This window comes from Papio anubis, chromosome 19 (genome assembly GCF_008728515.1).
Source record: "Papio anubis isolate 15944 chromosome 19, Panubis1.0, whole genome shotgun sequence".
NCBI classification, from domain to species: Eukaryota; Metazoa; Chordata; class Mammalia; order Primates; family Cercopithecidae; genus Papio; species Papio anubis.
The window spans coordinates 41,408,061-41,423,369 of NC_044994.1; the positions used below are offsets into that span (position 1 = coordinate 41,408,061).

General features: G+C 37.7%; 1 protein-coding gene and 1 pseudogene across 7 annotated transcripts in view; one reads left to right on the forward strand and one right to left on the reverse strand.

Moving 5' to 3' along the window:
- The window catches only part of DYM (dymeclin), a 154,651-nt gene that overhangs the window by 74,488 nt on the left and 64,854 nt on the right, over positions 1 to 15,309 (reverse strand). For all 7 annotated transcript variants that reach the window (XM_031658824.1, XM_031658820.1, XM_031658821.1 and 4 more), the window contains 2 exons: positions 4,723 to 4,816; positions 3,632 to 3,765 (listed from right to left, as the gene is read on the reverse strand). In XM_031658824.1, coding sequence (XP_031514684.1) covers positions 3,632 to 3,765; positions 4,723 to 4,816 — 228 coding nt within the window. The remainder of the gene's footprint in view (positions 1 to 3,631; positions 3,766 to 4,722; positions 4,817 to 15,309) is intronic.
- On the forward strand, positions 6,908 to 7,333 carry LOC116271479 (annotated as a pseudogene).

Below are 15,309 nucleotides of genomic sequence, written 5' to 3' on the forward strand. Positions count from 1 at the left end.
CACCCTAGCCTGAGCAACAAGAGCGAAACTCTGTCTCCAAAAAACAAAAACAAAAACAAAAACAAAAAAAATGGCTGCCTATCTTTTTTAGAGCAGAATCTCAAAAGTTCAGCAGGAATTACTTCAGAGTAGAAAGCACAGAATCCAAGAAAGGAATGTCTGATCTACAATGAAACTGGAGAGTTGTTTCCCCTGAGAAGACAAGGTAAACATTTTTATCCAAGGGAAATACTCATGGGGCAGCCCCTAAACACATGGGGCTCTCATAGTTACAAAATGGGAAAGGGGAAAAGACACACACACACACACACACACACACACTACACCTGCCTTGGACTTTAAAAGAAAAAAAAATACATATATATGTGTGTGTGTGTGTGTATATATATATATATATACACACACATACACAAACATATTCATTGCCATTTTATTCACCCTTTATAGAAACGTATTCTTTACTTAATAAATTAATATGGTATAGTATCTGAAATTTAACATTTTTTTAACAGCATCAAAGATAATTTCAGTACCTATCCCCTTCCCCCCATCCCCCAAAGTTAATGAGGTAGTAATTCATACTAACTCAAAACTGGGCAAAACAATAAATGACTTTCCATGAAATGGTCTTCTGGGACAGAAGAGAAAATAAAAGATGACAGCAAATAAAACTGCTAAAATTGATATGCTTGCTTTATTCAAGAATAATAAAGTTATCCACATTTTAGCTATGAAATGTAGAACAGTAATTGCGATACTGTGATGGTTAATATCGAGTGTCTACTTGATCGGATTGAAGGATGCAAAGTACTGTTCCTGGGTGTGTCTGTGAGGGTGTTGCCAAAGGAGATTAACATTTGAGTCAATGGGCTGGGGAAGGCAGACCCCCCCTCAGTCTGGGTGGACACCATCTAATCAGTTGCCAGCACGAATAGAATAAAGCAGGCAGAAGAAGGTGGAAGGAGCAGACTTGCTGAGTCTACTGGCCTTCATCTTTCGCCCATGCTGAATGCTTCTTGCCCTCAAACACTGGACTCCAGGTTCTTCAGTTTTTGGATGCTTGGACTTACACCAGTGGTTTGCCAGGGACTCTTGGGCCTTCAGTCACAGACTGAAGGCTACACTGTCAGCCCTACTTTTGAGGTTTTGGGACTCAGACTGGCTTCCTTGCTCCTCAGCTTGCACAGGGCCTATTATGGGACTTCACCTTGTGATCATGTGAGTCAATACTCCTTAATAAACTCCCCTTCATATATACATCTATGCTATTAGTTCTGTCCCTCTAGAGAACCCTAATACAATAACTTTCAAAGAAAAGTGGAACATATGATTTTGCTTCCCTGCAACCAGCCAACAATGTCATCTGTTGGAAAGAAACTTTAGAACACTTACGAAACAAACTTAATTGTGATATTTTAAATTCAGCAGGCTCTCAAGGATGAAATTTGAATTTAAATACACTCAACCTGTATTTGTCCAGCATCAGTAGAGGGAAAAAAAATATTTCCACATAAACAGAAGACAAAAGATTGCTGATATCTTGTTCAAGCACAAACTAGAGTTTGCTCATCTATCTGCATATTTGGGTACAGGGCATATGTAAACTGCAGCAAATTCCATTCAGTCTACAAACTTCTAACCAAAGAAAATGAAGAGCTCTTGCCTGCTAAATGTTCTACATGCCCTGCACACAGCATTGCTATGAGGCAGTGGTGTCCTGCCCTGTGATGTTTGCCACCTTTCAGTTTCCTCAAAACCTGCAGAACTTAGTGAGATTTGGACCTTACAGAAATGAAAGGCAATAGCCTCCTTTGACATGAACCTGCCAAATGGCTATCAAGTCACAGAAAAGATGCTAAAATGTTAGAAGATGGTAAAATCGTATTTTCAAAGTGTGAGTCAAGAAGAATGTCCTTCTCTAATTTGGAAATACACTGAGGAAAAGATTGCAGTAAAACAGAAATTCATATTCTATTTCTCCAAAACCGTTTCCTGATCTCAAAAGAGGCCATAAGGAGCCTAAAGAAGGATGAAATGACTGTCCTAAGTTGCTCGATAGTATGTGTAGAAAATTCCTCTACCATCAGGTAATGGGGTTTCAGAGGGAGAAGAGATAAATACACACGGTCACTCTGCTACTTGAGTTGAAAGTATTGTAAACTATTGTTTTCTTGTATCATGTCATTTCATTTGCTCAAAATGTAACATAATACCCTAATATATTTAAATGATATAACCAGAATTTCCATAAGATTTTTGCCATCTAAAAATAGTTTTAAGAAATGCTTGAATGCACAAAAGGTTAACTTTTCACAGAATCTCTTCTACTTCCCCATAATATTGTTTTTAAAAATTCTATGCCGGGCACGGTGGCTCACGCCTGTAATCCCAGCACTTTGGAAGGCCAAGGGGGATGGATCACTGGAGGTCAGGAGTTCAAGACCAGCCTGGACAATATGGTGAGACCCCATCTCTACTAAAAATACAAAAATTAGCTGGGCATGGTGGAATGTGCCTGTAGTCCCAGCTACTCAGGAGGCTGAGACAGGAAAATTGCTTGAACTCAGGAACAGAGGTTGCAGTGAGCCAAGATCGCACCACTGCATTCCAGCCTGGGCAACTGAGCGAGATTCCATCTCAAAAAAAATAAAAATAAAAATAAAAATTCTATAACAGAATTAAATATTCCCCATAGACATGGATATACTGAAAAATCAGTACATTGTGATGCTGACCTAGATGAATAGTAACTCTTTTATACGTTTGTTTCCATTTGTCAATATTTGACTTTGACATTTAAAAACAGGTATTTAGCAACCACAGTTGAAACCACAGTGAAAAATTACTCCTGGTTTTTGAAAGTTAAGTGTGATTATGTATATACACGAAATCCACATAGCACACAGACCTCCATGGAAAGTATACACATCACAAAGTTCTCTCCCAATACCTGTCCCCACAAGAGATGGTAACATATGACCTTGAATCACACAGGTGATGCTGTCAGCCTGATGAGGGTAGAGATCTATTTTGAAAACAGAACTCAGAAAACTACGGGGCAACACTGCCTTGCCCTCAGAAAGGAAAGACTGTGTGAAGCGTAACCTTTCCCTACATCTTCAGAAAAAGATGACACATTTTGGCATCATAAAACTGTCCTTGAAAACGTTACTTCTGATAAAGTGTTGTAGTCTCAAAGACACTCAGACCCAGAAGCTATTGCTGCACTCTAGGAAAGTAACCTTTAACATAAAATCCGACTAGTTGGCTCCCTTAATAATACATTGACTTGGCAATGATATTTAAAACTGACACCTCTGTTTTCTGAAAGAAGTAAATACTTGTGTGAGTTTTATTTTTATGTTACTTTCTTCTTCATCCACATGCATGAAAGTCAAAATAAATGAAACTTTCAACCCCATCAGCTTTCTTATTTAAAAGGAAAAAAAAATTCTGAGTCTTGACTCATTTAAATTAATACAGAAAAAGAAAAAATGACAGTATAAGTTCATTTTAAAATGAAAATTATAAGGATAACTGGAATTTTCAAAATTATACTTTTATTCCTGAAATTTTATCCTTATAATGTTACACATGCTGTATCCAGAACATCTTCAAAAACAATACTTACTGTAATTGCCAGGAGATTGTTCTTCATAAGTAAAATGAAGTTGTAATTCCTCTTCCGACATCTGACAGATGAACACTTTCAGCAAACAGCAAATAATAAACAAAGCATTGTGTGTCTGCCAAATGAAGATGTGGCTAGAAAGACCAAAATCATACAAGAATCAATATTTAAACATTAGCATCACGGTTTATTTCTAGTTCATTATTTCTTCCTGATCTGTCAACCATTTTGTCCATCCTAATTGGTAATATTAGGACAATGTCCATATATTTTAATGGCTCATGATTTATTACATTGTACCAGCGATATTATGTTTTACTTCATAGTTCATTCCACATATTTTACATAGTGAATCTACTTAATAAAAATCTTTACTGATGACTGTAGGAACAACTGTTCTTTGTTCTTAACAGGTATACCACATACAGGCAATTAAAAGAGAAGAAGGCTACAAAAAAATTTTTTTAAATTGTGGTAACATAAAAAGAATATATGCAAATATGTAACCAAAATTTTCAATGAGGCACTGCCTGCAGCACAGTAAAATACTTTTTATTTGTATTAATGACCATGAACTCCCAAGAAAAACTTTATTGGATTCAATGTAATTTGTTTATAAGCAAGACAATGCAAAATCTTTTAATCTTTTCAGAGACTGACACCCAAACATGGTTTTGAAAAATGCTTCAGTGCATAAAAAGTTAACCTTTCATTGATGTAAAGAATATGACGGAAATAACGGCAACAGATGTAGAATGAAATAAAACTCAGACTAAGTCATCATTTAAACTAGATAGCAGCAGCAGTGATAATGGGGGGGATTACCTTCTTAATGATAATTACATCATTATTCATCTTCTTAAAGCATATAAAGATTGTCTAAAAACCTGAAATCAAATTCCAAAATCTATAATCTCACCCCAGTGACTTAAGACACTAACCTAATACCTCTTTTACCTTTTTTCCTTAATAATAAGAATAATTCCTTCACAGAGATTTTCAAAAGACCACAGTCCACTTCCACCAATAAATGAAAACTAAAATTCACATTGTTAAATATAAAGCAAACATGGTTTAATTAGCCAGCTTACTTCTGACATTCTGCTGAGAGTTTTAGTTCTTTGGTTCTAGAAAGGAAGACCTTAATCAGTGCACCAAGATTTCCTGTTCGAGGATTGTTTTCAACTGCAAGAGAAGAAAAGGTTTTAAAAAGTTAAATTTAAGAACTAAAATCAAAGTGAGCTTATCATAACACTTATAAAACCAAATGCCATATTGAAATTGCTCAGTGACCAACCTTACTGTTAATTTCACACCTAATTACAGAAATAAGCAATGAGAGAAACTGTTGCTCTTGGTCTTAATTCTGAACATCAAAAACTGATCTGCAAAATGAAAATGATAGAAACAGTACAAGTAGCCATCTTACCTCAGAATCCAAAATCATAAAGGAAAAAATAATAGTTAACAGACATAGTCAAGTTACACACTAAATCTTTCTCTAGAAAAGATTTTTAAAAACTCAAAAATTGATCATATGTCCCCAGTATATAGAATATAATAAACTATAAAAGTTTATTAAATCTAAAACACCATCCAGATCACAAATCATTTGAATGAAAAATTAAGAAAATATATCAACAAAGCGGTGTGGCTAGAGGGGGAGCTATTTGACCAGCCAAAACTTTAAAGAATTTGTTTTTAACTTTAAATGACGGGCACTTCAGCAACTGTATCAGTAATCAGATTTAGTTTCTAGATCCAGGTCTATAATTAACTGAATACTGAACCTCAGACAAATCACTTTACTTCTCCAACCTCAGTTTTCTCATCTGCAAAAGAAACAACAGCTAACATATGATGAACAACATAGAGTAGGTGCTTTACATGCATTAACTCATTTAATCTTCATACCAACCCTCCAGGAAAAGCACTAGTATTGCTTCCATTTCACAGATCCTCACCTGGAGGTTGCTACTTGCTCAAGGAAACATCCTTATCAACTGGCTCAAATCTTTGACTTTAAACTGCTAGGTGAAGCAACCTCTATAATCAAGAAATTGGACTTAATGAAACTATAAAGCTCTACTAGGCTGCACAGCAAGTCACAGAAGCATGGAAGCTAAGAATTCATCAGAAGGGAGAGATTATTTTGTAGAACCTTTCATTTGACTGATGAAGAGACAGGCTCAGAAAGGCTAAGCTCTGGGCTTAAAGTCAACAATATGTTAGTAGCAAACACAGTCTTCTTCCTTGACCAGTGGTTTTCAAAATATGAGATTCCAGAGTCCTGGATAATTGTTTCTCTTCTGAAGTGTATTTTTAACTAGTTTGAAAACTAGAAATGCAAACACTCAGACACACTGGCTTGGGGAGCCAGGAAAGTTCATTCTTACGAAGATCTGGGAATTTTGCATATATTTGAACTTCTTTTTTTCAAATGTAGAAACAGGGTCTTGATCTACCACCCAGGCCGGACAGCAGTGGTGCAGTCATAGCTCTCTGCAACCTTGAGCTCCTGGGTTCAAGTGATCCTTCTGCCTCAGCCTCCCAAGTAGTTAGTGCTACAGGCATGTACCACCATGCTCAGCTAATTGTATTTTTTGTAGAGATGGGATGGCCCTATGTTGCCCAGGCTGGCATATTTGAACTTATTGAAATGTGTCAAGATTTGAAAAAATGAAGTTTTCCAGAATATTTTTTTAAAATTCAGGCCCATACATATATATTTTAAAATATTATACATGGGAGTAAGTACAGCATTACAGCATACCTGCATTGTGCTTAATAACTGCCAGGCTCACTCCCTGCTGCATATGTATTCTTGTCATGACTTGAGAGTCAATCCAAGTAATTGCCTAACTTTCTAACTGTGATAAAATGACAAGCACTTTGCTATTCCAAGTGTGGCTCATGGACTGGCCACAACAGCATTATCTGAGAGCTTGGTGGAAGTTCAGAAGCTCAGGTCCACCATACTCCTAACTGAAGTTGACAGTACTTCTCAAAGTTTAATGTGTATTTAAATCACAAGGCATTCTTATTAAAATGCAAATGGACTCCACATGTGAAATGTGCACTGAGATTCTGCATCTCTATCGCTCCCAGGTGACATCCACTGCTGCTGCTGCTAGCTGAAGAATACCACTGTGAGTAGCAAGGTGCAACATTTGTTGTCAATCAGCAGTTTTTGTCCAGCCTTCACAATCAAGAATAGATATGTGGGGGTGACATTCAGCCGGTCGTTCCGGGCGACGGACTTTGCATTCCAGAACCATGGCCCAATTTGTCCCTAACCTTGTTGAGAAGACCCCGGCTCTGGTGAATGCAGCTATGACTTACTCGAAGCCTTGATTGGCCACATTTTGGTACTACGCCAAGGTTGAGCTGGTTCCTCCCATCCCTGCTGAGATCCCTAGAGCTATTCAGAGCCCGAAAAAAATAGTCAATAGTGCTCCGACTGGTAGCTTCAAACAGCTCACAGTTAAGGAAGCTATGCTGAATGGTTTGGTGGCCACTGAGGTGTTGATGTGGTTTTATGTTGGAGAGATCATAGGCAAGCGTGGCATCATTGGCTATGATGTTTGAAAACCAATCTTTAACATCTGGTTATATTTGATTTATTATTTGAGTGTTGTTGGACCATGTGTGATCAGACTGCTATCTGAATAAAATAAGATTTGTCAAAAAAAAAAAAAAAAAGAATAGATATGTGATAAGATAGTAGATAATGTTAAGAGTTTCACTTTGAAACAAAAATGTCCTATTCCTCTTTCAAGTTTTAGTGTTAATGAAAAAATACCCAGAGACCTCAGGATAAACTTTTTAAGAAAAAACAAACAAACAAACAAAAAAAACAGTTAAGGTTTGCAAGTGCATCTCTGTGGGACTTTATCTAGCTATTGTAAATCCAAACAAAATGCTGAAACAAACTAAGCTGAGGGTAACATGACTACAATCATCACTCAGAATCCCAACTTTGAAATCTTTGTTCATTCAACAGCCCCCTTTATTACTGAATGGCCTTGTAATTGTTGAATGTATAAATGATTAGCTATTTAAAAAAATAAAACATTGTGTTTTTGGAAAGAGTAACCAGACTACTTGAGTGATATAATTAAAGCGCTGTGTACCTTCTTCATTCATTCATTCAATCAGCATGTATTTATTGAGCTACTCATATGTGCCCACACTGTTTCAGATACTAAGGAAATATTTGTAAAGAGAACTCCCTGTCTTCGTGGAGCTTACCTACCAAGACAGTTAAAAAGTTTCCATGATACTCTTTTGGATAAGATGAAGATTAGGGTAGTAAGTTAATAAAATTAAATACACTCAATGATTTTAAACAATACTCCATGGTAGATTCAAGATTCCAAAATATCTCAATGGTAGAAGAAAAGAAATTTTACATGATCACAGTTAATTGGTGCAAATAAAATGCTATGTTGAAGCTGAATGAGCTTCGAGAACCAGAGTAACAACACAGGAGGTCCAACCGGAAAGCAGAAAAGTGTAATAGGACTAGATTACAGAATCTGACAAAGTTCAAATCTCAGTTCCACCACTGACCAGCTGTAGAACACTTGGCAACTTACCAAACTGGCCCCTGCCTCAGTTTCCTCATCTGTAAAATTAAGATAACAACAGTGCTTGATAAAGAGCTAACTTACCTGGTGCTAGAGCTTGAACTTGTAGCAGTCTGTTAACTAGTGATGCTTGTGTAAAGAAGGGAATGCCCCCATCTCTACAAGAATTCAAGCAAAGTTTGGGTAACATTCAGATAAGGGTATTGTAGACAGGATTTCTGTTTGAGATGAGAGATTAAATTTGCTTCTAGCCCCTGAAACAAACTTTTCTAAGATCTCACTGAAAGACTCATGAGCTCTAAAATCCAACAACCAATGTAGAGAAAATACAGAGGAGAGAGGACAAGATGACCCCACACAGGGATACAACGAACAAAATCTACATTGTGGGAAACTCCACCACTCAGTTTCTTCAATAAATACACTGAGAGAGGGAAAAGAAGAAAAAGACAGATGAAAAGGGAAACTTGCTATGAAAAGAAATATAAAGACATAACCAAAAATAATGTGTGAACTTATTCGGCCCCCAGTTCAAACAAAATGAGACAATTACAAATTTGAACACTGAATATTTTGTGATATTAAAAGTTGTTTTTTTCATAAGATCGTGGTACTTTTTTTTTTAAGAATCCTTATTTAGAGATACATATTCGGCTTGGACAACACAGCAGCATATGGTGGAGGGAGAGGTAGAAAGACACTGATGCAGATGATCAACCTGGGAACTTCAGAATTCCCTCATACCTCAAAGCCAAGAAGTGAGGGTAATGAAGGTCCCATTTAAACTAAGAAGACTTGGACAAATAAAACCTTCTCGGGCTCTATAAATTAGGTTGGGAAATATATCAATTTGCTCTCAAACTAAAATAACAGCAGATTCAACAAGCATCTATAGGATCTACACAAGCAACAGAGGAAATAAACGCAGCTTCTCTGGGAGCAAACAAGGCACCTTCATGGGTTATACCCCATCCCCTTACTCTGCTTTATTTTTCTCAACAGCCACCATTATATAAACTAGATATACTTATTAATTATCTGGCTCCTCAATGAAATAAATAGATCCATGAGGTCAGAGACCTGGGTCAGTGTTTTTTGCAGTCACAGCCCAAGCTTATGGGATAATTCCTGTAATATAGTAGGTGCTCCATAAATATGTTAGTTTAATGAAAACGAGAAAATAACAACAACAGCAACCAGAAGATAAGAAATGAGTTACAGTGAAACCTCAGAAGAAAAGCTAAATCAAAATTGCCAAAAGAATTTTAATACATAGCAATCAACAATGGACAATAGGAAAATTAACCATCTATTTTTTAAAAAAGAACAGAAATCCATTGGGGGAAACACATGTAATGAAAAGAGAGCAAGCCAGGCACAGCAGCACACACCTGCATCCCAGCACTTGGAGAGGCCAAGGTGAGAGGAATGCTTGTGGGCAGAAGTTCAAGACCAGCCTAGGCAACATCACAAAACCCCATCTCTACACAAAATACAAAAATTAGCCAGGTGTGGTTGTGCATGCCTATGGTCCCAGCTATCCAGGAGGCCAGGCAGAAGGACTGCTTTGAGCCCAGGAGGTTGAAGCTACAGTAAGCCATGATCACACCACTGCACTCCAGCATGAGCGACAGAGCAAGACCATGTCTCAAAAAAAAAACAAAAAAAACAAAAAAAAAAACGGCTGGGTGCAGTGAGCCACACCCGTAATCCCAGCACTTTGGGAGGTCGACGCAGGAAGATCACTTGAGGTCAGAAGTTCAAGACTAGCCTGGCCAATATGGTAAAACCCCATCTCTACTAAAAATACAAAAATTAGCCAGGCATGGTGGCGCATGCTTGTAATCCCAATTACTTGGGAGGCTGAGGTGGAGAATGGCTTGAACCCAGGGGGCGAGGGTTGCAGTGAGCCAAGATCATGCCACTGCACTCCAGCCTGGGCGACAGAGCGAGACTCCATCTCAACAACAACAACAACAACAACAACAACAACAAAAAGGAGAGCAGCCTATCTACAAAAGACTAGAAATGATTAAGAAACAAGCTAAAAATGCAATAACAGCTAAAACATACACTACAATAGTAAAAGAGGAGAACTGGCCGTGTACAAAACATTGAAATCAATCATACAAAGGAGGAAATATGAGAAAAGAACAGAGACAAAAAGATACAGAAAGTAAAGAACAGAGATCCAACCTGAACATTACGGGTGATCAAGAGGTAAGGAGAAGAAACTAAAACACAAAATCAGAGCCATAATGAAAAAAAGAAAAAAGAAAAACAAACTTCTGAACTGAAAAGGATCTTAATACACCAATCAAAACACCTCATCAAATTATAGGAAAAACCATACAGAGAAAAAGCATAATGAGAAATATTTATCACCAAGAGTTAAAGGAAAAAGTTTCATGAACAAAAAGAAAAAAAAAGAAAAAAAGGACAAATGAGGCCACAGAACTTGGAGATATCCCTAGGTTAAAATGCCAAAACAAGAAGTGAGGATACCTGGCTCCTGAAAAAATTGTATTTATATGCCAAAGGGCTAGAGTAAAGAGCAGACTCTTTCAGGAGAGGACGGTACAGCTGCTTCTTTACCCTTTATAAGCTGGCAAATGTTTTTCCTCATCCCTCACCTACAAGGAGTCTATCATACAAAACAACTGACCTGGCTCTCACAGCATTATCCTAGTGGGTAAGAACTAGGACAAAGAAGGACCAATGGACGTCTTATTTACTGTGAAGTATTTAATATGAAATCTGGGCTGGGCGTGGTGGCTCAAGCCTGTAATCCCAGCACTTTGAAGGCCAAGACGGGTGGATCACCTGAGGTCAGGAGTTCAAGACCAGCCTGACTGACATGGTGAAACTTCATCTCTACTAAAAATACAAAATTAGCTGGGTGTGGTGGTTCATGCCTGTAATCCCAGCTACTTGGGAGGCTGAGGGAGGAGAATCGTTTGAACCCAGGAGGTGGAGGTTGTAGTGAGTGGAGATCACACCATTGCACTCCAGCCTGGGCAACAAGAGCAAAACTCTTCACTCAAAAAAAAGAAAAGAAATCTGATCAAGAAAACCTCATGTGTACATTCAGGAAAAAGGTAATAAAGCTAAGCATAAAAAGCCTAACAAAAATAATGGCCAGTGCTTTGGGAGGCTGAGGTGGGATGCATGCTTGGGGCCAGGAGTTCAAGACCAGCCTGGATAAGAGGATGAGACCCTATTCCTTAAAAAAGAAAAAAAAAAAAAAAAAAAGGCAACATATTTCCCAAAACTGATGAAAACCATTAATCTACACATCTAAGAGATGCAAGCCACCATGCCAGGCTAATTTTTATTTTTATTTTTATTTTTGTAGAGACAGGGTCTTGCTATGTTGCCCAGACTGGCACCTAACTCTTGGCCTCAAGCAATCTTCCTGCTGTGGCCTCCCAAAGAGCTGGAATTACAGGTGTGAGCCACCACGCCTGGCCAAAAAACTCCTTTAAAAAGCAAAGAGAACATCTTACAAGCAGCAGGAAAAAATCTCTCAACATTTTCAGGGGAACAACAATACAATTAATGTCAGACTTATCTGAAAAAATAGAGACCAGAAGACAGTAGAATAATATGTTCAAAGTGCTGAAAGAGAAAAAAATGTTAACCAAGAATTCTATATCTAGAAAAACTACCCTTTGAAAATGAAGGAATCAGGAGAGAAAGAAACAACTTTACACTGAAGAAACTTGATAAATAGTACCTCAGCCAAGTGATCAATGTCAACACCATCAGTGATAAGTCATATTAACAGCATGTCCCCTTGATACAGTGTGTTCAGAACAGCACTTCATCTCCATGGTCTTCCTTCCACAAACCTATAACCCCAGTTTAAGTATGAGAAAGTCATCAGACAACTCAAATTGAGGAACATTTTGGAAAATACCCTACTAATACTCCCCAAAATCATCAAAAGGCACCAAAAATGTGGAAAATTTGAGAGACTGTTGCAGACCAGAGAAATACATGACGATTAGATGTCATGTGGCACCCTAGGTGGGATTCTGGAACAGTGAAGGCACATTAGGAGAAAGCAAGTGAAAGACTGAAGTGTGCAGTTTAGTTAATAGAATTAACATAACCTCATTTTATCATGCTTTGCTTTATTGTGCTTCAAAGATACTGCATTTTTTACAAATTGAAGGTTTGTGGCAACCTTGCAGTGAGCAAGTCTATCAGCGCCATTTTTCCAACAACACATGCTCACTTCATGTCTCTGCATCACATTTTGGTAGTTCTTGCAAAATGTCTTCATATTTATTTACTTACTTTTTTCTTTTTTTTTTTTTTTTGAAACGGGTCTTACTCTGTCACCTATGGGGCTGAACGCAGTAGTGTGATCACAGCTCACTGCAGCCTCAACCTCCCAGGCTCAAGAGATCTTCCCATCTCAGCCTCCTGAGTAGCTACTCAGGAGTCACCATGTCTGGCTAATTTTCTTTTAGTATTTTGTAGAGACAGGGTCTTGCTATGTTGCCCAGACTGGTCTCAAATTCCTGGACTCAAGCAATCCTCCCGCCTTGGCCTCCCAAAGTGCCAGGATTACAGGCCACCATGCCCAGCCAATTCTTGCAATATTTCAAGCATTTTATTGTTATATCTGTATAGTGATCTCTAATCAGTGATCTTTTTGTGTGTGTGTGTCAGAGTCTCACTCTGTCACCCAGGCAGTCAATGCTGCAATCTCGGCTCACTGCAACCTCTGCCTTCCGGGTTCAAGCGATTCTCCTGCCTCAGCCTCCTGAGTAGCTGAGATTGCAGGCACCTGCCATCATGCCCAGTCAATTTTTGTATTTTTGTAGAGATGGGGTTTCACCATGTTGGCCAGGCTGGTCTTGAACTCCTGACCTCGGGTGATATGCCCACCTCAGCCTCCCAAAGTGCTGGGATTACAGGAGTGAGCCACCGCACCTGGTTGAATCAGTGATCTTGGATGTCATGTTGTCACGAGCAAGAAGATTATGACTCATTAAAGGCTCAGATGATGTGTTAGCATTTTTTTGTGATACAGTTATAAGATTAAGATACGTACATTTAACACATGTTATTGCACATTTGATAGACCATGGTATAATGTAAACATAACATTTATAAGCACGGGGAAACCAAAAATTCATGCAACTCACTTTATTGCAATACTGGCTTTATCTCAGTGGTCTGGAACTGACCCACAATATCTCTGGGGTATATCTGTACCAATGTTGATTCCTTAGTTGAAACAAATGTACCCTACTAAAGTAAGATGTTAAAATAGGGGAAATAGGTGAAGAGTATACAGGAACGCTCTATACTAGCTTTGAAATGTTTCCATAAGTCTACAGCTATTCTAAAATTAAAAGCTTGTTTTAAAAATCTCAGTAGATAGTTTTAACAGCAAATGGGACATACCAGAAGAAAAGATGAGTACCAGGGACAGTAGCTCACACTTGTAATCTCAGCACTTTGTGGGGGCCTAGATGGGAGGATCACTTGAGCCTAGAAGCTCAAGACAACATGGCAAGATCCCACCTCTACAGAAAACTTAAAAATTATTCAGGCATAGTGACATATGCCTGTAGTCCCAGCTACTCAGGAGGCTGAAGTGGAAGGATCTCTTGAGCCCAGGAAGCTGAGGTTGCAGTGAGCAGTGATAGTGCCACTGCACTCTAGCCTGGGAAACAGAGTGAGACACTGTCTCAAAATAAAAATTTAAAAAAAAAAAAAAAGGAAAAGACTAGAAACTAAAGATGAATTAACAGAAAATATCTCATTGAAGGTCAGAGAGAAAAATAATGTAAACTACAAAAGAAAAAAAGTCCTAACAAGTATATGGAACACAATGGAAACAAAAGCATTGAACACAAGTATAACAAGTGTACCAGGAGGAGAGGAGAGACAGAATAGAACAAAAATTTTATATATAAACAGATAATGGCAAAGAATTTTGCAATACTGATAAAAGACACCAACCCACAGATTTAAGAATCTCTACAAACCTCAGGCAACAAAAAAACAAAGAAAACTTCTCCTCAGCACCTCACTCTAAGGCTACTGAAAATCAAAAGATAAAAAGAAAAACTTAAAAGCAGCCAGAAGTTAAAAATTCCATTATTTTCAAAGAAGCAACAATAAGGTTGACTGCTTTCTTCACAACAAAAACAAGAAAAGCTAAAAAATAACGAAATGACACCTTTAAATTACGGAAAATAAATTAATGTCTATCTAAAATTCTATATCCAGCAAAACATATGCTTCAAAAGCGAAGAAAAAAATAGAACATTTTCAGACCAAAAAAAGAAAAAAGACAAGGAAAATTGTTGACAGTAGACGAGCACTTTAAATATTTTTTTTTCCAAAAAGGAAACTAAGCATACTCACAAAGCCCTTAAAGTTGATATGCACTTATACTTATTGATGTGAAGAGGTTCCTGACATGCTGCTGAGTGTAAACAAAATATAAATAATACCATTTATATGAAACTGTCACTAAAGATTTGCAGCGATTACATACGTACTGCTTAATATGAGATTATTTTTATTTTAGCCGAACCACCATATTTACTGGAATTTGGAGCAATAAATGCATATCTTTTTTTGCTGTTCCCAAAAGTATTTTAAAACATGAACACATTCCTGATACAATGTCAAATGAAAAACACAGATTAAAATGTGTGTGTGTGTGTGTGTGTGTGAGTGTGTGTGTGTCTGTATGGTGGATGATATATATATAAATTTATATCCATTGCATAAGTAGAAGAAAACATACAAAAATATCAACAATGCCATGTCAGGGTTTTCAAATTATGAGCAATTACTACCTTGTTTACATTTTAGTATGCTTTCCACATTATATATAATAAGTAAATATTACTTGCTTTTTTTTGCCCCTAGATTTGGAGCCTTGCTCTATTGTCCAGACTGGAGTCCAGTGGCACCACCACAGTTCCCTGCAGCCTCAAATTCCTGGGCTCAATCAATCCTCTTGCCTCAGTCTCCCAAGCAGCTGAGACTTCAGGCACGTGCCACCATGCCTGGCTAAGTTTTTTCGATTTTTTTGTGTGTAGAGATGGAATCTTA